The sequence below is a fragment of the Prionailurus bengalensis genome, chromosome D2, assembly GCF_016509475.1.
Source record: "Prionailurus bengalensis isolate Pbe53 chromosome D2, Fcat_Pben_1.1_paternal_pri, whole genome shotgun sequence".
NCBI lineage: Eukaryota > Metazoa > Chordata > Mammalia > Carnivora > Felidae > Prionailurus > Prionailurus bengalensis.
This window is the reverse complement of record NC_057351.1, coordinates 13,404,581-13,426,955: the sequence shown is the minus strand read 5'-3', so window position 1 is coordinate 13,426,955 and position 22,375 is coordinate 13,404,581. Positions and strand designations below refer to the sequence as shown.

The following is a 22,375-nucleotide window of genomic DNA, read 5'->3' as shown; positions in this document are numbered from 1 at the left end:
GTAAGAAAATATGGAAGAAAATGTCGCTGGTTCCTGGGGAAACATAATGAATAAAAAACATGAAAGATGGGAATGCAAGCTGGTGCAGCCACTCTGGAAGGCATTATGGAGGTTCCTCAAAAAACTAAAAATAGAACTACCCTATGACCCCAGCAATTGCACTGCTAGGGATTTATCCAAGGGATACAGGTGTGCTGTTTCGAAGGGACACAGGCACCCCGATGTTTATAGCAGCACTATCAGCAATAGCCAAAGTATGGAAAGAGCCCAAAGGTCCACTGATGGATGAATGGATAAAGATGTGGTATAGACCATGGAGTCGAAAAAGAATGAAATCTTGCCATTTGCAACTACATGGATGGAACTGGAGGGTATTATGCTAAGTGAAATTAGAGAAAGACAAATCATATGACGTCACTCATATGAGGACTTTAAGAGACAAAACAGATGAACATAAGGGAAACAAAAATAATATAAAAACAGGGAGGGGGAGAAAACTGAGGGTTATGGGAGGGGTTGTGGGAGGGGGGATGGGCTAAATGGGTAAGGGGCACTAAGGAAACTACTCCTGAAATCATTGTCGCACTGTATGCTAATTTGGATGTAAATTTAAAAAAATAAAACAAGTTAAAACAATGAAATAACATGGGATGCTAAATAGCCACACACTCAGGATTAGAAATAAAGTGTAATACATGGATGTTCATAAAATTTTAGGGATGAATGAAAATTTAAACTTTGAGCATAGTGAAATGGTCCAGTATTATTTGCCTAATGTTTATATACTATGTAAACATACTGGAAGAAACTTACAAAACTAAATAGTGTATATTCAGAACATTATTTTGTGTGATAAAAATTTTCAAAGAAAAAGGAATTGATCTAAAAAAAGGTGAAAGAAAATTGAAAACATGAGTTGTCTTATAATCACTGGAAATATTATATATAGTAGTTTAAAGAGAAAAAACCTTGGTTAGGAAGACATTAAATAACTATAAATTGAGAGGGGTAGAAGAGAGAAGGGACCTTCAGAGTTGTGTCATAAGAATGTGGCTGCCTCTGTCCCCAGTCATAGAAAGGGAGCCTCTTGAACCCTGGGAGTGACAGCGATGTCTCTTACTCAAGGTGAGCCCTGGCAGTTTATGCTAAGGAGTCCACTCTGATGGGGGCTAGCCAGGCCAGAAGGACCAACCATGTGGTTAGAGAGTTGAGACTTTGATCCAGGTAATACCACCCCTACCTCTGGGAAGGTCAGGGGGTTGGAGCAGAGGTGAGCTGGAGATTGAAATGGCCTACATAATGAAACCCAAATAAATACCCAGGACCCAGAAGCAGGTGAGCCTCCCATGTTGACAATACACTGTGTAATTCTACACCAATGTGCCATGTGCTGGGAGGGTAAGGTGTTCTGACTCCATAGGGAGGGGACAACAGAAGCTTCATCTGTGGGACTCTCCCAGACCTCTCCCTGTGCGTCTTTCCCTTTGGCCGGTTTGTTTGTATTTTTTCTTTCTTTCTTTCTCTTTTTCTTTCTTTTTCTTTCTTTTCTTTCTTCTTTCTTTCCTTTCTTTCTCTTTTTCTTTCTTTTCCTGTATTTTTCTTTCTTTCTTTCATTCTTTTCTTTCTTTCTTTCTTTCTTTCTTTCTTTCTTTCTTTCTTTCTTTCTTTCTTTTCTTTTCTTTTCTTTCTTTCTGCTATAATAAAACTGTAATCATAATGGGGTGCCTTACTGGCTCAGAGGTGCATAGGACTCTTGATCTTCCGCTTGTGAGTTCCAGCCCCATGTTGGGTGTAGAGATTAAATAAAATTTTTTTTTTATTTTTTTAAATTGTTTTTTTCAACGTTTATTTATTTTTGGGACAGAGAGAGACAGAGCATGAACGGGGGAGGGGCAGAGAGAGAGGGAGACACAGAATCGGAAACAGGCTCCAGGCTCTGAGCCATCAGCCCAGAGCCCGACGCGGGGCTCGAACTCGCAGACCGCGAGATCGTGACCTGGCTGAAGTCGGACGTTTAACCGACTGCGCCACCCAGGCGCCCCAAAATTTTTAAAAATTAAGTCTACCATGTTCCTGAGTTCAGTCCTTATAGCCAATTATTGAATGTGAGGTGGTAGTGGGAACCCCCAAACTAGCAGCAAGCTGGTCATAAGAGAGTGATCTGGAGACACAACCCCCGCCCCCCAACTTTTGTCTGCTGTCTGAAGGCAGTCTTGTGGGAGACTGTGCTCAACCTACGAAGTTTGGCCTAACTCTGGGTCGTTGGTGTCAGAAGTTATTGTAAGGGTACTTATGCAAGGTTAGGGCTAGAGCCCCTAACCTAACTTAGGAAATCAGGAAAGCCCTTTTGCGTAAGTGATGATGAATTTGATGCCCCAATGCAAGACCGGAAATAGGACCAAAGTTATGTATGCATTACCTGGACTTGGGTAGAGAGGGAAGGGTATGGAGATGCATTATGTACCAAAGATAGTAATTGAGATTTACACACAAGAGAATAACACAAAAAGCTTTTCCTTATGTGCTGCACACATACGTTCTGATTTTTCCTGTTCCAAAATTTGCCAGTGACCCTCAGCTGTTAAGAGGTATATCCTGAGTCTCAGATGTGTTGGAACAGAAAAGACTCGTCCAAGGCCACACAGATGACATGAGGCCTAGAACTTTCCTCTCTTGAAAACTTGAACAGACTACACGGCCATTAGATTATGACTCCGGAATGAACAAAGAGTTATTCCTGTGTTGTGCATAGTAAACATGGTGTAAATGTTCAGGTCACTACTATGAGGTTCAATATACAGGCAACATGTTTATACAAAGTACAGTTAGAGCAACATCTGTGCTTTATTCCTTAACCATTCTACATTCTAAAACACCTGTTGTAAAATGCAAGCATAGAATCCTAAAATAGAAACAGCCTGGAATCCCCTATGCACTTGTTTGTGAGTGAGATCATTAGCGGGTTGTGGAATACCCTTAGTGGATCATAACTGGTGTTTTTAATTTTTTTTTTAATGTTTATTTATTTTGGAGAGACAGAGAGAGAGAGCATGAGTAGGACAGGGGCAGAGAGAGAGGAAGACACAGAATACGAAGCAGGCTCCAGGCTCTGAGCTGTCAGCACAGGGCCCGACAGGGGGCTGGAACTCAGGAAACTGGGAGATTGTGACCTGGGCCAAAGTCGGATGATGCTTAACTGACTGAGCCACCCGGGCATCCCACAACTGATGTTTTTAAAAAAAATAGAATTTGAAATATCAGAAAATGACATGTATAGTAAGGACCAGTAATGTCATGTGAAACTTTCATGTCAGTTAAATATATCCATCTATGTACTGGTCACAGAGTAAAGTTAAAGCCCCTTATTTCATCCATCAAGATATTTAGATAAAGAGGCTGAGAGGCTTGTCCAAGGTCATACAGAGAGGTGGGTCAAGAACCAGATGCCCTTACACTGCAGTGCATGGCTCTTTACACAAAAACCGAAAGACCAAAAGGAGCACCCCGTGTTAAAGACTAAAATTATATATTTATGTATACACTGAATTTTACATAATAAACACCAATATACACTATAAGATATACACCATAAAAATATATGCTACATATAGTCTACATCTACAGTTATAGTTCTATCTGGTCTATAGGTGATGCATCTTTTTTTCTTTTTAATTTTTTTTTAATGTTTGTTTATTTTTGAGAGAGAGAGAGAGAGAGAGACAGAGTGCAAGCAGGGGAGGAGCAGAGAGAGAGAGGGAGACACAGAATCCAAAGTAGGCTCCAGGCTGCCAGCACAGAGCCCAACGCAGGGCTCGAACCCACACACTGTGAGATTATGACCTGAGCTAAAGTCAGATGCTCAACCGACTGAGCCACCCAGGTGCCCCAGTATAGGAGATGCATCTTTATACAACTTTAACTGGTAAAATATGCAAAAATGCTCAAGATGATCAAGTATGAAGTATTTACTGAACCATACTTACAAAAAACCAGATTCTAAGCACCATAAGGGATACTAAGCATAAAATACCCAATCTGTGGATACAGTAAAATAGAGCTCTGATTTCTACAAATTATATTTTAAAGATCATTAGGTTTCCCCGGTGCTATGACCACAAGAAGGGATTTTCAAAATAATCAGTAATAACTCGCTGTCCCTCAATCCCCTTCTCCACCTAAGTGCCATGACACCTGCATCACTGATTCCGCCTGCCTCAGATCAGCATCCCTGGATTTCTCCCACCCCCCTCCCTCCTGGATGCAGACGCAGCTGGGTAAGTAAGATCTGTGAGATGGGCAACAGCTATAGCACAAGCTTCAGCCCCAAGGCAATACAATGGTATTCTCTCCTCTTGTTGAACTTTACACTTTGTGGCCTAATTACTGTATTTTATCAGAAAATATCCTTTAAACAGGATTTTTTGGAAAGATTGTTTCATTTCATTCTACTGCATGACACTAATTGAAGAATCACAAGTTTTCCTGGGAGAGTATTTTTCAAATTGAGAAACAGAAATAAAAGTAGAGATCTGCTTTGTAGACAATTTACCAAGGACTTCAATAGCGAGTTTAATTACCGGTTAAGAATAAGAAATCAAAGCAATATTTCATATAATATTCTTTGGTTAGTTTATTACTACGTTGATGAATTAAAATAAAAACCCAGAACTCTACTTTTCACAAGTTCAAGAGAAAGGGGAAAAAAATGTAGTGGCTGTTATACAAGAGCCCTTCAAACCCTTCTTCTTTGGGACTGTTATTTGTATTAGATCAGTATTCCTACCTATCTAGATCCAATTGGTATCAACGTGTGCATACATATATACATTTTAATTTTACTCACTTTTAGTCTCATCCCAAGTAATTCTTGAAACAACCATCTGAAGTGTTAATTACATATTTCTATCATACGCTAATACATAGCCACTAAAATTCTAAATGTTTACCTTAAGTCTAAAATCATCTCATACCATCTCATAATCACTGGTGACTAATCTGCTTACATCTTAAAACAAACGCTTCAAAGGTGCCGTCACAATGTGAATAAACTAAAAATGTTCCCACGTTTCACGCGCACCATCCATATAAAATTCTGCAACTTGATACATGAGTTTACCACACTTTTATTACGAGTACTCAGTGGGAGCTAAATAACCTTCAGATTGTTACTTCTGTTTTTTCTGTTTCTTACTCCGTCCATTTTTCTTCTGCCCTTTCTTTTTCTTCTTAAGGAGAACAGCTTTTTCTCCAATAAACAAACTTTTAGAATGTCCTACATTTTTTGAATCGAAATGAAGTCCCTGCTTAGGTTTACCGACATTCTTCGAACTGGGATTTGAATTTGGCTTTAATTTTTCTTTATTGACAGAACGCATGACTCTGAGTTTCCTTCCCATCAGTTCAGAATTATTTAACTTCAGAGCAAGATGAACAGCATCCGTATTCTGGAATAAAAATCAATATATTAATTTCCACCAGAAAGCCCCCTGCAAAGACACTAGTACAACTGTGACTTTAGTGGATTAGGAGAATTTTCAAGCTTGCACAGATAAACGCCCCTCCCACTTTGACATCCAAGAAGTGCAACCCCACGGGTTTCAGTGGCTGGGCCGGTAGTCTCGTTTTAATCATGCTCCTCACAGGTTTCTTCCCAGGAAGCACTCAGCTGCCTTGTCACATAATTAGGTAAGTCACAATCCAACAGGCTTCATTTTTCTCATTGTAAAATGGAGTTCCAACCAACTAAATCAGTCACATGCAGTCTTTTAAACCAATCAGCCTCTCTTGTCATAGGCTCTTTCTGCAAAAGCTGCACTGTATTAGCTGACTTGAGAGAAGGGAACTCCCTTTCAGTTTCTGAAATGCTGAACTAGATGCCTTGCAGAATTATTTTTTGTTTTTGTTTTAATATTTATTGAGAGAAAGCATGAGAGCAAGCAGGGGAAGGGCAGAGAGAGAGAGAGAGAGAGAGAGAGAGAGAGAGAGAGGATCCCAAGCAGGCTCCATGCTGTCAGAGCAGTTGGGACATTTAACTGACTGAGCCCCCTAGGTGCTCCTGCAGGATCCCATTTAGATCCCCAATTCTATTACTCTTTTGTCCTAATATAAAACCACTAGATGCTAACAACCCTGAATATTCATGAGATGTTTGCTAAAGGACTTTACGAACTTATCAAGTAATTACAGCAGCAGAGGGGCACCTGGATGGCTCAGTTGGTTAAGCAGCCAACTCGTGGTTTCAGCTCAGGACGTGATTTCACAGTTCGTGGGATAGAGCCTGGCATTAGGCTCTGTGCTGACAGCAGGAGCCTGCTTGGTATTCTCTCTCTCCCTCTCTGCCTCTCCCCCACTCGAGCCCTCTCTCAAAATAAATAAATAAATAAACCTTAAAAAAATAGTAGACAACAGAGAAACACTACAATGCATTAACGATGGCAACAAAAGGCTGTGACAACCTTTCTCAAAAGCTGTCTGGTAATAATACATATCAAGAGTATTAAACATGGTCATTTATCTTGACCTAGTCAGTAACAGGCCTGGGGATCTATCTAAAAAAAAGCAATCACAAACTGCACACAAACATTTGAAGGAAAAAAAAAAACACCGCAATTTCATCATTACAGGGAAAAATAGAGAACACTGCAAATTTCCAACATTTGAGAAACATTAGGGAAAAGATAGTATAAATTACGTTACATCACTCAAAGGAACATACTTATACAACAGAAAACACAAAGCAGGTTGCAAAATTTTATGTTCACAGATGGAAGTTCAACTTTAAAAAGAAGGCACAGAAAAAACTGAAAGGAAATGTATTAACGGGTGCTTGCGGAAGGGAGAAAAACTTAAGTGCCATCAGGCATTATGAATATTCTCATAGTATGTATGTTCTAGTATTATTAGGCATGATACGCTGGTTAATATTTTGTAAACTAAATATAACTAATTTTGTACAAAGACCAAGATTTTCTTCTACCTGTGCCAACGGGTCAATTCTTTTCTCCATTTTATGGAAAGTGGAAATTCAGAGACTTAATACTTTTCATGTCCAATATCTGAAACATTATTTCATAACATCAGTGTGGAGAAAGAGGGAAGCAGAACGTCTTTTGATGAGGTGCGGTTACAGGAAGAGTACTCTAATATGGCAGATTATGAGTTTAGTTTCCTGAAGACGGATTTGAAGGTGACGGTGACAGTTATGTCTGAGAGATGAAACAGCAGGGACAACCCCTCCAGCACATTTCAATGGACAGTGACAACGCACGAGTCTCCCATACCTCAAAGAGCACGTAGCCGAAGCCTCTGCCGACTCCAGTGGCTGGGTCTCTCACAATCCTAACCGCCACAATACTCCCACAGTCCAAAAAGTGTTCCTCAATTGCAGATTCTTCCACTTCTAAAAACAAATTCAACCAGAGCACAAGTAAAAACAGAATGGCCTTAGAAAGCTGGAGCTGTTTACTGATACAGCAAGTTAATGTAATATAGTTAATATAGCAAGCCCCACGAAAATTAGTCAAGTTACACTCTACACTTTTCCAAGTTGGTCTTAAAGCAAAACATTAAGTTACTACTCAGTTGTTATTTTCCTGTTATTTTCATGATAAGTGGGTACTTTATTTAACACTTACTGTACGGGAGATTCCCCACAAATACTGATCTCTTGTCCCTCTGAAACACAAAGAAGGTTAATAAAAATCACCGGAGCTGAAAATGGAAGTGATCCGAAAATCCCCTTTCCCTCACCCCATGTATCTGACAGGTCTCCACTGCGCTGATTTAACTACGCACCTGTCCCTTATTTGATTCTGTTTCTTCCATCTTCCCTCTTGAAAGTGAGTAAGCACCAGAGGCAACAGGGTTTCTTTTGTTCACAGCTAGCACTAACACATGGCAGTGCCCAGGACAGGCATGCTACATTGGCACGGCAAACTCGGTACCGGGCCAGATGGCAGTCTGTTGGGCATTACAGCCATGTGGTCTCTGATGTAACTACCCTTAACAGAACATTTACAAGTAAATGGTGGTCGTATGCTAATAAAACTGAATTTAAATAACACAGTCAGCTTAATTTAAATAACACAAGCACACTTGGCCCTCAGGGTAGGTCTACATCAGAGCCAGAGAGGTCTTCCAGGCCTTTGTCATTTCTCAGCCAGCGCACTCTGACCCCCACGAAAATGCACTCTAGGTTTGGGTGGTGAGCTCTTACAAGCAGCCTTCACTCACTTTGAGAGACCTTTGTCAACTGCAAACTTACCCATCACTCCTGCATTTAAACCTGTGGGACTGCTCCTGGACAAGATCCAGACGCCTCAACACGGCAGACCACAGTCTTCATGATTTGGCCTCTCCTGTTTCTCCAACAGCAACTGCTGTCCCTCTTCACACTCTACCTGCTATTAACTGCATCAAGCTCTGGCCATTCCCTAAGCAAATTAAGTTTTGGTCCCCGCCACATACACTGTTTAAAATTTCTTGAGCCCAGATAACACTGACTCATCTTTCAAGTCTCCAAGAGCACCTATTCTTCTCCTGGACACCCTCTTTTGTCCCTTCTTGCTGGTACCTCCCCAAGTCAAGTGTCCCATTCCTGAGCTGACAGAGCATCCTGTGTATTTATCAGAACATAGTGCTGGGGGGCCTGGGTGGCTCACTCGGTTAATTATCCGACTGTGCTGACAGCTCAGCACCTGGAGCCTGCTTCGGATTCTGCCCCTCCCCTGTTCACACTCAAGCTCTCTCTCTCTCTCTCTCAAAAATAAATACCTTAAAAAAAAAAATTGCCACAATCAGCCCATCTGTTTGTCTTCACCTTTGTACTGTGGACCCCTGAACCCCTACAGAACCCGGACTATAGCTCAGCACTGAGTACCTGACACAGAGTAGGGACTCAAAAATGGAGTTAACTTTCTCTATTTCGGTATGTGAAATAAGGTGTTGGCCCGGACGATCTCCAACATCCCTCCCAGGCTAACTATCTATTGAATACTTGATCCGGGTGTGGGGGTACCCCGTTCTTGGAAGCTGTTGACTAAGGTCCTTGTGCCAGTCTGTGCCCCAACGTTGTGACCTCAAGGGCCAAAGTGTTTCCTTCTTGGCTTCCCTTGTGCTCACTGATGATTCCACTCCTCTCCTTGGCGAAAGCTCGGAAGAGAACGTTTCTCTCTAGAAGACTCCAGTTAAGTTCTTTAAACAACTCAAGTACCACTTACAGATGAAGTCTCGGATGCCAGATCAACTCTAACACGAAATCCATCTGCAAACTGGGCCCCATTTCTGCATTATAAACACGAAGGGGGAAAATGGCTGTTAAAAATGAACGCCGAGTTAACTGTAATATTTGCTCTAAAGTCAAACCAAAGAATAAAAAAAAATACTCGTACATACTTAAATGTAATAATTCCATTCAAATCTCAAAGAGATAACATTACCTTTTCAATGCTTTTGTAGCAGCGCTCTCATCCTTAAACACAACATAAGCATTAATGTTTTTCTGATCAGGATGAATTTTACGTCTATACAAAAAAAAAAAGAAAAAGAAAAAGACAGTGTAAAATCCGTTAATCTCAAAGTCATTAAAAAATATAATTTGTTTTCTACTCTCAATCAGCACATATGACAAGAATTCCCAGGAGAAGTTTCATCTCTTTATAAATTTAGTAATAACGCAAAAAATAACATACAACTTACACAGATATTGAACAAAACATGTAACTTTTGCCTTCCTATTGGTCATCACTATGAGGCAGCAAGCAAGTAGCCCCCCCCCCCCGCCCCGCCCAAGCAATGTCACAAAGCTAGAAACAACAATCTTAACTGGAGCCCTGTACCTAACAACACATAAGCAGATACGAGAAGATAAAAACTATATAAATGTGTACAGCTTAGAGAAATATTAAAGATCAATAACCTTGCAGCCACTGCCCATCCCAGAGACACTCTCTGTGCCTACCACCCCTACTTTTCCAGAAACCATCTGCTTGCGTGTCTATGTAGTTTTATCACAATCAAGCATCTATTCCTTGGTCATACTTTGGTGATGTCCACTTGGGGACTTGAAGTCTTTTGAGTCTTATTTAATCTGCAGGATTCTGCCTTTATCTCTCTCTTTACCTTACTGTTCGACCTACGGAATTTTCCAAAGCCTGGATGGTTTTGATTGCAAGCTCACAATACAGGTCAACGTGTTCCTCTGGCCTCCCTATTTCTTACAAATTGGCAGCTGGATCCAGAGGTTTGCTCAGACCTGGACTGCACATCTCTGTCGGGACTGGATGTAGTGCTGTGTTCGCTCAACGGGAAGCAGGTTATGACTGGTTTTCACTCTTTTTAACGACTACAGCTGCTGCTGCTCAATGCTTCCACCCACTAATTCGCAGGCTTGCAAAATGGTCATATAATTTAGATGTGACCGATCAGCAAAAAGGACCTAGTAATGACCACAGATTCTTCCCTGAAGACATGAACCTATTGTTTTTGAAGTAGCAAAAAGGCTAATAAACAAATGAGTACCATCAAGAAAGGCCCTAGGAAATGTCAGGGCATTTCTCATGGCATTCTGTAATAATATACTACACTATCTGATAGTTTTCTATTGATAAAACTAACTGCGATTTATTGAATGCCTAATATAATACTGGGCACTGTATTAGCCATTTTATGTATTCATTTAGTCTCCCATCTCCGACATGGGTGTTACTTTTCTGATTTTATGGATAGGGAAGCTGAGACTCCGAGAAGTGCCATGATCACAAGGCAAGGAGTGGCCAGCCCAGGACTTCAAACAGGCCTAGGTGACTCCAGAACCCCCACGCTTTCCCTGCAACACACAGCTCCTGACAACATCCTACTCAACTTGTCTTAGTGTTGAAATGTTTGCATCCTCCCCAAATTCATGTGGAAATCCATGTAACGCCCAATGTGATGGTAATAGAAGGTGGGGCCTGTGGGCGTGGCTGAGGTCATGAGGGTGGAATCCTCTTGAACAAGACTAGTGTTCTTCAAGAGACCCCACAGAACTCCTAGCCCCTTCTTTATCTTACCGTTTGACTATAAACTGTGAGGACCGGTGAGAAGGCACTGGTTACAAATCAGTAAGCTGACCCTCACCAGAATGCAACTACACTGGCAGTTCATTCTGACTTCCAGCCTCTGAAAGTATGAGAAAGTAATTTCCATTGTTTATAAGCCATCTGGTCTGCGCCATTTTGTTGTAGCAACCCGAACAGACTAAGACAAACCCCAAGAAAACCTAAATGGAAAAGGACTTTAACAACTCTTAACTGGGGGCACCTGGGTGGCTCAGTCAATTCAAGCATCCAACTCTTGATTTTTTGCTCAGGTCACGATCCCAGGGTTATGAGATCGAGCCCTGAGTCAGGTTCTGCACGGCGCATGGAGCCTGCTTGGGGTTCTCTCCCTCTGCCCCTCCCCGACTTGCACTTGGGCAGGCACACGCTCTCTAAAAAAATTAAAATAAAAAATAAAAAGTCTTGGGGCGCCTGGGTGGCCCAGTTGGTTGAGCGTCCAACTTTGGCTCAGGTCATGATCTCACAGTTTGCGGGTTCAAGCCCCGCGTGGGGCTCTGTGCTGACAGCTCAGAGCCTGGAGCCTGTTTCAGATTCTGTGTCTCCCTCTCCCTCGCCCCTCCCCTGTTCATGCTGTCTCAAGAATAAATAAACATTAAATAAATAAACAATAAATAAATAAATAAATAAAAACTCTTAACTGCACTCTACGAGAAAAGATCCCTTGGCACAGGGAATACAGAGGGTAAGCACACAGTTCTGCCCCTTTCTATGTGGCAAGAACCTGTTTTGTATCAAGCTGGATGGGTGATTTAAAAAAACTAATGACATCTAGAGATCTAGGTATTAATGACATCTCGAGTTCCACCTGCACCCAGAAGGGAGAAAACCAGGAATAGCATCATCCCCACCCCGACACAAGAAGCCGAATAACCCACAACATTCTAACTTTTGTAGAAGCTACCAGAGCTAAAGTCCAAAGGAAACCGAGCTGAGGTCCAAAGGAAACTGGGGGGCTAAGCAAGGGCTGGGCCATCCGAGGAGACAGGAGACAGCACTGGCTCAGAAGCGGGTGCCAGACAAGGGAGCCGGGCCGATTTCAGCTAGGATTTAATACATTGCCAGAGCCGCGTGTGGGCTGGGCCCGAAATGGAATCTCTGGAGGCCAGCAACACAGATAGGCACACCCGCTTGCAGGCTCTGCTCCCCCGACCTCTGCCAGTGTCCCCAGGAATGACTGAGGGCAGGTGGGAGCCCAGAGACATCCCTGGGGGGTGTGGGCTGGAGAAGAGAAGTATGGGAAGGACACAAAGCCCACCTGGATTCTTCTCCCAACGGAGAGGGCTGAGCTGCTGGGGCAGAGACAGCAAACCCCGTCATTCCCAGAGCACAGGGAATAGTCCTGGGGCCAGAGAAGGGAGGCCTCCTACCACAGGGCAAGGAGTGGGAAATGTTTTCCAGCCCAAGATCCACCAAAGACACAAGGCAGAGGTTGGCTGCCACGGGAGGGAGGACCGGCCGGTGCACTGATACACAGACAGACAGGGCCGGCCTGCATCAGAGGCTGAACCGGGACAACAGACAACCCCACCGCCCCCAACCAGACCACCAAAAACCAGCACTCGCAAAGATGGATCTTCAACAAAATTTAAAACTTGGGCTCTTTAAAAGACACCCTTAAAAAGGTTAGCCACAGGGGCACCTGGGTGGCTCAGTTAGTTAAGTGTCTGACTTCATCTCAAGACATGATCTCACGGTTCGTGGGTTCAAGCCCTGCGTTGGGCTCTGTGCTGACATGGGAGCCTGGAGCCTGCTTCTATTCTGTCTCCCTCTCTGCCCCTCCCCTGTTTGCATGCTGTCTCTCTCTCTCTCTCAAAAATAAACATTAACAACAAAACAAGGTTAGCCACAGATAGGGGCAAAATATCCAAAACATATATATCAGAAAAAAGTCTTGCACCCACAATGAAAAACTGTATACAATAAGACAGACAAGCCACCAGAAAGTGGGTGAAATTTTTGAACCAACACTTCTCCAAAGAATAGATACAAGCAGCCAAAAAGCACATGAAAAGGCCCTCAATATCTTTAGTCATCAGACTAAACAGAAACTGAGACCATTACAACAAACCCTTAGAAGGGCTGAAATTAAATGACTGGCAATACCCAGTGCTGGCGAGGATGTGAAGGAAATGGGAATTCTCCCACAGCAGGTGGAATGTAACACGGTGAGGCCACTTCAGAAATTTATTGTATAATAAATTTCTGAATAATCTATGCTTGTATAATCTAAGATTTCATGTCCTAGTTAGAAAAAAAAAAACCAAGATTAGAGATTAATAGGAGACTCTGCCTAGAACTGAAGGTGAATGAGAAATACAGCTTGTATGTTTTAAATTTATATGTCAATTATACTTCAATTTTAAAAATTAATGAGAAATGAAGGGAGAGTAAAGAAAACTTTTGTGTCTCATCCATGGCACTAGGTGGATAAGGAGGGTAGGGGAAAATCCCCTGAGAATATGAACTTGTGAGCCACACTACCAGCACAGTCCCCAAACCTTCAAACAGAGAGCTTAAAGTGGTCTTGAGCTGGTAGTACCCCCAGGTAACCTAACAGAAGCAAACATGAATTCTCTGGAAAAACCTGACCGGCTAACCGCAACTATGAGGCACCCCTGATTTTCAGATGCATCCTGACTTCAAAATGTTAAGATATGGGAAAATGTGTGCCTTAGAACTGATAAAATACAGTATTTATGATTTATACTACAATATTTGGGCATAAAATTTCCTTATTCTCTTCCAAACATAATGCTTGATTAAATGTCCTTGAAAATTCTCATGGCACATTTTCCAGCAACTTATTTATAATATTTAATGTGATTCTACAATTTATGTTAAAGCTTAAAGACAAACATCTGATAAATTTACCCACTATTGCAGTCATAAAAAAATAGTCAAGTAGTATGATATATTATCGAAAAATAAAAATCCACGAAAACACGGTCTTAAGTTTTAACCAAAATGGAAGACAGTTTAAGACTACTCCCTTTCTCTCATTATAAACTTACTTTATTGCTGCCAACTTTTTGGACAGAGTTCCCTCTGCTGGAATCTTTTAAGAGAGGAAAAAAAAGGGGGGACAGGTATTAGAGAAAATTCATTATCCAAAATATTACTTCAAATTAATTATATTTTAATTAATCGAATTCTAAATGTCTTATTCTGATGTGATGTAATTAAAACATTCTAGGGAATCAGAAACAACCATCCTAATGTTATATGAATGGGATCTGGTGGCTTAGGCCAAAATTTTACAGGCAATGACTTTTAATCTAAATGGAAGTAAACATACTGTGCTCTCAACTTGGGTCAGATGACTCAAAGGGGTCTCTGGACATAAGGGGATACGGAGGTTAAAGACGCGTAAGAAAAACGCAAGGAAAATTGTTTTATAAAATAAGCTTGGAAAAAAGCAACACTTCTATATTAACATTTTATTGTACGTGCTATATGATTTTATTTTGTACATTCTGTATGATTTTAAATATGTCTAAATAAATTGGGAAATAATGTAAAGACATTATTTCATCCATATGTCTAAGGGTCAGTATATGCCAGCTGGCAAAAAAAAAAAAAAAAAATCATTGTATCTTTAATTGGGCAAATAAGGGAAACCCCTTTACATTCAAATTCACTTTCTTTTCAGCCCTATACAGTATTACTTTTGTACTACTTAAGAGTGAGGGGTTAGGGAGGGAAAACTTTATGGAGGAGATGGAAATTCAGGTCAACAACTCTGACCGTCTGCAAGGCGCCAGTCCTGAGATACTGGCAGAGGCACTGAAATGCCTCAGCCAGGTACTGACAAGACAAAGGTGAAAAGATATAGACCCTGCAAGTTCACAGAGCAGCACCATCTATGAATGTCAGTTTAATTTAGGGCAGTTACTATAAATGTCCCCTGGAAATCTTAGTCATCTGATATAAATTCTCAGTTTGCCTTACTCACAAACTCTGAAAATACAGACAGTGTAACCGTGCAAGACATGAGAAATGCCCAAGTGAACAATCAACAGGTGAATGATGGTCATCAAAACACATTTACTAGGTGTCTTCTAGGAGCCCTCAAGCATCCGTATCTTGTTACTGAAGATACAAATGAGTAGGTAAGACACAAAGCAGTAAGGTACAGAAATAGAGGGGAAAAAAAACTTGATGGTATAAAGTATCAAAAAGAAAAACTTGAGTAATTAACATTTTAATCGCCTACCAAAACACAGACTGTATCTCACTAGGCAAAATGAGACTTTGAGGAGGAGTCGCAACAAAACCAATGAACTGAGCAAAAAGAAGAGTGAGAAAGCGCAAGCGTCTGATCAGCAACGAGGGCAGCTCCCAGGCTGCAGGAGAGTCACACGTGGCCTCAGGGCCACCCTGTGTTGACTGTCAGGCTAAGAACCAGGACAGAATTCACTCACAGCAAGGCAAATGTAAGGGCTTTAGGCAATTCCATATATGCTTCATGTGCACAATGTGCAGGTACTGGTGACCCACGAATGAGCAAGGCAAACCGGCTGTCTGCTATCAGCTTTCAGTCTGGTGGGGCAGACGAATAATGGACCGACTACAGAACAGTGTCATAAGCACCATAATGAAGTATGGGGTGCCGGAGAATGCACAACAGAGTCATCAAACAGACCAGTAATCCAGGGATAGAGCAAGATCCCCAAAAGTAATACCAGGGCAAAGTGCGTGTGTGTGTAATGATCATGAGTTCCAGGAAGAAGTACTTTAAAATTTTTAACACTTATTCATTTTTTGAGACACAGAGCGCGAGTTAGGGAGGGGCAGAGAGAGAAGGAGACACAGAATCCGAAGCAAGCTCCAGGCTCTGAACTGACGGCACAGAGCCCAACACGGGGCTCGAACTCACCGAGTGTGAGACCATGACCTGAGCTGAAGTCAGACGCTTAACCGACTGAGCCACCCAGGCGCCCCTGGGAAGAAGTACTTTAGGGAAATTAAGTTGACAGTGGTAGGTACTGTCTGCAGTACACCAACCTCCTGGACTGAATGCCTTGGAGCTCAGAAATGCTATTCCACACGTATTAATGTTCCGCAAACAAAAGTCACACATCCACCCTCCTACAATGATATCGTTTTACTGTGTGAACGCATTAATTTAACAGAGTCCAGGAGTCAGAAGTAGATCTTAAGCGCACTTCTTCTCTGGGGCTAGATTTGAACCTGTTGATTCAAAAGGCTGTGCTTCTCCATCTCACTAATACCAACATGTTAATAAGCCTGACTTAAACGAATATGTTTCGAGATTTGCAATTTCAAGACAGGGAGAAAACATACCAGAGAACGAAATCGTACAGATTCTATCTGTCCATACTCTTTAAAAAATGACTTCAGCTTCTAAAATAAAAAAAACATACATACTTTAGTCTACTTTCAGAACATCAAGTAAGTGCTACAAAAAAAGAATTAAGTAAAACCATCTGATCATCTTTTACTGCCAGGTTTTCTTTTAAGAACATTTCAGGAACAAGGGACTACTTGGTTGGAAGACAAATAGTTTCCACACACACATATATACACATAAAACGCATCTCAAGTTTTTGTTAGTATCCATAAGGTACGCATTTTTGTCTTTGAATCTTTTATAATCTTTGCCACATGTAAACTGTAAAAGTAAAGGGCATATTTTGGGTTTAGTAAATCCCACATAATGGAAGAACCTCAGGATGTATTCATTCATTTATATAACAAATATTTATTGAGCCCCTTACTCTACCCTAGGCATGATTTCAGGTTTATGTTCTAGTGACATGTAACAGAAAAGAGGGCTGGAAGGAATAAAAAAAACAAAACCAAACCAGGACGCCACTGCAATACTGTTTGCAGATTTGCAAAAGGATGAATAAGGGCAGTGACTATGGGAATGGAGAGGAGAAGGTGTATACCAGAATCAATCTACAGAATGATTCGTGTAATCATTTACAATGAAGCTATATGTTAATGACTTATTAATTATGCATTTATTCAATAAAGGAAGAGTAAACAAAGTTATGAGTTATTAAGTTCTCTGAATCCTTACAACATGTAGATTATACACACTTACCTTCTTATTACACGTGACAGGCAAATTCCCAACAAACACCGTTCTCTCATTCTTTAATCTTTCTTCTTCTTGGTTGATTTCAATTTTCTTTCTCTGATTTACAACTGTGTGATCTACATCATCAAGTACTTTTTTATCTGCTGCTTTAATACCAGATTGAGAAGCACTCCTTTTCTGTCCTTGTTTTTGGTGAATTTCTTCTTCTAAATCAGCACTTGCTAGGGCGTTTTCCCTTTACGAGGCCAAGGAAAAAAAAAAGGTAAAAAGAAAAGAATAAGAGTCCTGGAAGTCCGATGTAGTATTTGACAAAGCACAAAGATTTGAAATATTTCTCACCTACTTCTAGCTTTCCTAAATATAAACCTATGATTCACAAATATATCTAAATTTAAGAAACAGCATTATCAAAAAGTGACCAGTATCTCTAGAATACTCAAGATTAGAAAAAATTGGAGCACCCGGGTGGCTCAGTTGGTTAAGTGTCTGACTCTTGGTTTCAGTTCAAGTCGTGATCTCACGGTTCCTGAGTTCAAGCCCCACATCAGGCTCCACACCGGCAGTGCAGACCCCGCTTTGGATTCTCTCTCTCTGTCCCTCCCCCACTCACGCTCTCTCTCCAAATATACATAATTTTTTTAAAAAAAGAATGATGTATTAAAAAAAAAGATTAGAAAAAACTAAGCTCAATTTTTGAAGATATGTTAAAACTGTCAGGTTATTGCAGAGCAACAAAAGTTGCTCATTTAAACAAAAGTTGTAAAGCTCTTGGAGGTCTAGTTTATGCTCTATGAATGCCAAGTTTCATTCTCTGCTCTAGAACTCCGGGGGATCTGCAGCACTTATAGGGGGTCTATAAAGGTTAAAATGGCTGCAAAATACTTTGTAAAAGCAATGTGGCCAATAGGGAAAACCAGATTTCCTACTTTTAACTGTAATATTTAAAGGACTGCTTGTCAAAAGTACATTCTGAAATGGCAAATACAATAAAAACCTTGGTGCACATGGGTAAGCGAGATCTGAGCATCAATTCTAACAGAGAACTGACAGGGACCGTATGTATGCATATATACATATATACATATATACACACACACACATATTTTAAGTTTATCTACTTATTTTTTTAGTAACCTCTACACCCAAAGTGGGGCTCACACTCACAACCCCAAGATCAAGAGTCGCATGCTCTTCCAACTGAGCCAGTAGGTGCCCCGGGACTGGGATCTTAAGGAGGCAACGGTAACACGAGTCGAGTCGTGGGTAGTAAATGATTCATTCACTCAGTAAATATTTACTGGGTTCCTATTCTGTTCTAGCGTCTGGGGATAGAAAGATAAAGAGACTATTAAAAACCTTGCAATACTCCAGCCTCTGAAGAGATAAGCAAAGTTCACAATACAATGGTGACATGGTATAGAAAAATAAAAGACACATGAAAGGCTTCTCAGGGGAGGGGAAAGGCCGTGTCTGGCACATTGTCCTCAGTAAATTTTGACATTCTTCTTCCACTAGACCGTAAGTTCCACTAAGGAGAGGGTTCATGTCTAGTTTTTTGTCCACTATGGCATATAAAGTACCAAGCAGGAGTGAAAGGAACCGGGACGGTATGGCAGGAACCAGGTCAAGGACCATGGCTGTTATGTGCAAGTGCTTAGATTGTATCCCACAGAGCTTAAAGAGCTATTGAAAATTTTGGGGCACCTTACAAAGATCATTTGGGCAGCAGAGCAGAAGATGCTTAGGGAAGGGGCAAGGCTGGAAAAGGGAGACCAGTACGGAGAGAGTTATAACTGCATGTATCTGAGAAGACAACAGACCAACTTGAGCAAGGGAGGGGTGGAAAGGGAACAACAGATTCAAGAGATATTAAAAGACAGCACCATCAGGACCCGGCAGCTGAGTAGAACGCAGGGAAAAGAGGGGGTATAAGATGACTCCCGAGTCACTGGCTCAGGCAACTGGATGGAAGATTGGTGGTACCATTCCTGCGGACAAACAGGTCTCAGGAGCCTACGCAGCTCAGTCTGAAGCATTCTGAACTTGAGGTGCAGGTGACTCTCAAACAACATGGGTCTAAACTCCACTTAAACGTGGATTTTTTTTTTTTTTTTTGATAAATGTGGTACAGTACTACAAATGTATTTTCTCTTACGATTTTTTTTTTTTTAATTTTTAATGTTTATTTATTTTTGAGACAGAGAGAGACAGAGCACAAACAGGGGAGGGGCAGAGAGAGAGAGAGGGAGACACAGAATCTGAAGCAAGCTCCAGGCTCCGAGCTGTCAGCCCAGAGCTCGACGCGGGACTGGAACTCACAGACCGTGAGATCATGACCTGAGCGGAAGTCGGATGCCCAACCGAGCCACCCAGGCGTCCCTTCCTTATGATTTTTAATAACATTTTTTTTTCTCTAGCTCACTTTATTGTAAGAATACAGTACATGACATATATAACATACAAAATACGTGTTTACCTACTATTTATGGTAAGGCTTCTGGTCAACCGTAGGCTATTAGTAGTTAAGTTTTGGGGGAGTCAAAAGTTATATGTGGATTTTTGACTGTGTGGGGGTCAGTGCTCCTAACCTTTCCATTGTTCAAAGGTCAAACTGTATCTAGAATATACAGGTGCAGATGCCAGCAGGCAAACAGATACACAGATTAGGAGATCAGGAGAGAAATCAGAATGGTGCAGCCACGGGCATAAAGGAGACTGCTCAGAATGAAGGGTAGAAAAAAGTCCTGAGAAGATGACCACAGAATCCTGGGGGAAATCAACATTTACAGAGTAGGCAGAAGAGGTACCCACAAGAACACTGAGAAGGAACAGACAAACAAGAGGGGAATCAGAAGAGACTGTGATAAAACAATCTAATAGCTTCAGGAAGAAAAGCCACCATGTGGAATGGAACAGGGAAGAGGCTGTACTGCCTATTAAAGATGGCAAGTGTGGGGCGCCTGGGTGACTCAGTCGGTTAAGCGTCCAACTTCTGCTCAGGTCACGATCTCGCGGTTCATGAGTTCAAGCCCCGCATCGGGCTCTGTGCTGACAGCGCAGAGCGTGGAGCTTGCTTGGGATTCTGTGTCTCCCCCCCTCTCTGCCCCTCCCCTGCTTGTGGTCTGTCTCTCAAAAAATGAATAAATGTTAAAAAAAAAAATTAAAAAAAAAATATGGCAAGTGGGTCAGGATATCTTCACTGCACGCTGCTTCGGAAGTTTGGGGAGATCACATAAAAACACAAGTGAACAATCGGATTCAACACGTCAGAACAACAAGTTTCTGGAAGAGAAAATAGATCAGGAAAAGGAAGAACACATGTATAAAGTTTTTCTGAAAGCTTGACTATGAAGGGAAGGACTGAGGGCATCGTAGCAAAGATAGGGTTTGGTTTTGTTAAATTTCTCTTTTTAGGATGAGACACTTGAGCACATTTGTACAGGAGACAGATGAAAGCCACGGGAAGGAGAAGAAAATGGATATAGCTGAGGGAATAATCCAGAGGGAGACAAAAGAGGCACAGGTGACCGAATTAACCTTGGACAAGGAGCGAGACACCTTTCTCTGAGAGATAGTAAAAAAAATTAAGGGGCTTGAAGAGAGTGGCTTCACAGACCAAGGAAAGTTACCAGGGAGCCTGTGATGTGACCGCTATTCGGATCTTGATCAAATAAACTGTAATGAAAACATTTTTTTTTTTTAACGTTTATTTATTTTTGAGACAGAGAGAGACAGAGCATGAACGGGGGAGGGGCAGAGAGAGAGGGAGACACAGAATCGGAAACAGGCTCCAGGCTCTGAGCCATCAGCACAGAGCCTGACGCGGGGCTTGAACTCAGGAACCGCGAGATCATGACCTGAGCCGAAGTCGGCCGCTTAACTGAGCCACACAGGCGCCCCATGAAAACATTTTTTAAGCTAATGGACTGATCTCTGAGTTTGGGAAAACAAAACTCATCTTTTTCATGCTGGGATATTTACACATTTAGATTCCAGACCTTAAATCTGCTTCCACTTAACGAGGGAGATATGAAGGGTAAAGATGGAACAAGACTGGCCAAGGATTATGGGTATATGTGCTGGGTATATGAGGTTCTCATCCTTTTCAACTTTTGAATATGTATGACATTTTACACAACAAAAATTTTTTTTCTGTAAAACCTAGAACTACGAGATGAGCAAAACACTAAGATGAAGAGTGCAGGTATAAAAATCTCAAATTCTTTACCATCTAATTTCTTTAACATCAGCTTAAGACAAGTCTACCGACCTGTTTGCCAACCTTTTGTCTGCAGCAGAAAGTTTCTTCTTCACTTTCATTTCTTGTGAAGGTTCTTGCAAGAGTGGTCCTTGAATTTGGGATGTACCTTCTTCCTCCTCATCCCGTTTCCTTTTTTTGGTGGTTTCCTTTTAAAAGTTGGAAGCTATGTTTGAGACCCCATCTTTTTAAATAATTTAGTAGTCTTCCTAAATTAGCAAGTGTTCTCTCTCACTGGATTCCGGTAATGAAAGCTTACTTAAAATTAACCCCATCTGCCCCGCTTTAGAAATCATGCCCTGCGAGGCAGACTGTTCTAAAAGCCGTTCTGACGGGACGTTCGGAATAGAATTCAGTGACTTACTTTAGGCACAGGCACATACACGGGTTGGAGCTGAGGCTCAGAAGAGCTGAAGAGGGACGCCAACCGAGCTGTACTATTTCTGGAGGGGCGCCTGCCCTGGAGCAAGCTGCTGGCGACTTGTCCAACCACATAGTCTCCGGCCAGACTCCCGCGAACGCCGTCCTCCGGGTTGTCTCTATAGACACCGACGCCAGAAACTCAGCCACGCCAGGCCCCACCGTTTCGCCCTCCAGAGCTCCCGAACGCACACCCCTACCCAGGCGGACGTGCCACCCGCCACTCACCTCTCCTGGGCACCTTTCTTTTTCTTCCTCTTGCTCTTTCCTTCCACCGGCGTCCCCATCCTGAGGCTTTCTAGACAGCGGCGGCGCACGAGCCCGGCACTTCCGGGTCCCGGCTACTTCCGCCCCAGGAACCACGCCCCTTCCGGCCTGGGCTGAGCGGGAGCCAGAGACAACCGGCGAGCGGGCGCGGGGCTTCCGGTGCCGGGTTGGACCTCTTCAGGCTGGAAAGAAACCTTTCTTGGGAGTGCAGGAAGTCTTCGAGAGTAGTTGAGGCCTGAAGTATAAAGAAGAATCAGCCAGGCTGGG

The 22,375-nt window shown here is 42.0% G+C and overlaps 2 protein-coding genes across 7 annotated transcripts in view; both read right to left on the bottom strand.

Moving 5' to 3' along the window:
* Positions 1-4,605: 4,605 nt before the first annotated feature.
* RBM34 (RNA binding motif protein 34) lies at positions 4,606-22,186 on the bottom strand. Of its 3 annotated transcripts, XM_043596272.1 has the most exons (11): positions 22,070-22,180; positions 21,786-21,960; positions 21,434-21,570; positions 17,167-17,398; positions 16,401-16,460; positions 14,108-14,151; positions 9,438-9,521; positions 9,219-9,282; positions 7,635-7,674; positions 7,281-7,399; positions 4,606-5,444 (listed from the first exon to the last, which is right to left on the bottom strand). In XM_043596272.1, exons 1-11 carry the CDS (start codon positions 22,126-22,128, stop codon positions 5,166-5,168), a joined length of 1,293 nt encoding a protein of 430 aa, XP_043452207.1. In that variant the 5' UTR covers positions 22,129-22,180; the 3' UTR covers positions 4,606-5,165. The 3 variants fall into 3 exon arrangements, with proteins under 3 accessions (XP_043452207.1, XP_043452209.1, XP_043452208.1); XM_043596274.1 differs by lacking the exon at positions 21,434-21,570 and having other exon boundaries at positions 22,070-22,186; XM_043596273.1 differs by lacking the exon at positions 16,401-16,460.
* Positions 22,183-22,375, bottom strand: part of ARID4B (AT-rich interaction domain 4B) — a 156,951-nt gene continuing 156,758 nt past the window's right edge. For all 4 annotated transcript variants that reach the window (XM_043596264.1, XM_043596269.1, XM_043596265.1 and 1 more), the window contains one exon: positions 22,183-22,343. In XM_043596264.1, coding sequence (XP_043452199.1) covers positions 22,183-22,343 — 161 coding nt within the window. The remainder of the gene's footprint in view (positions 22,344-22,375) is intronic.

What these genes read in the sequence shown, in the direction of transcription:
- RBM34 (XM_043596272.1), bottom strand. Translation starts at nt 22,128, where the DNA reads ATGGGGACGCCGGTGGAAGGAAAGAGCAAGAGGAAGAAAAAGAAAGGT. An exon ending in GACAAAAGGTTGGCAAACAG is followed by an intron (nt 17,399 to 21,433) that starts GTCGGTAGACTT and finishes GGCCTCGTAAAG; the next exon opens with GGAAAACGCCCTAGCAAGTG. An exon ending in CTGTACGATTTCGTTCTCTG is followed by an intron (nt 14,152 to 16,400) that starts GTATGTTTTCTC and finishes CTCTCTTAAAAG; the next exon opens with ATTCCAGCAGAGGGAACTCT.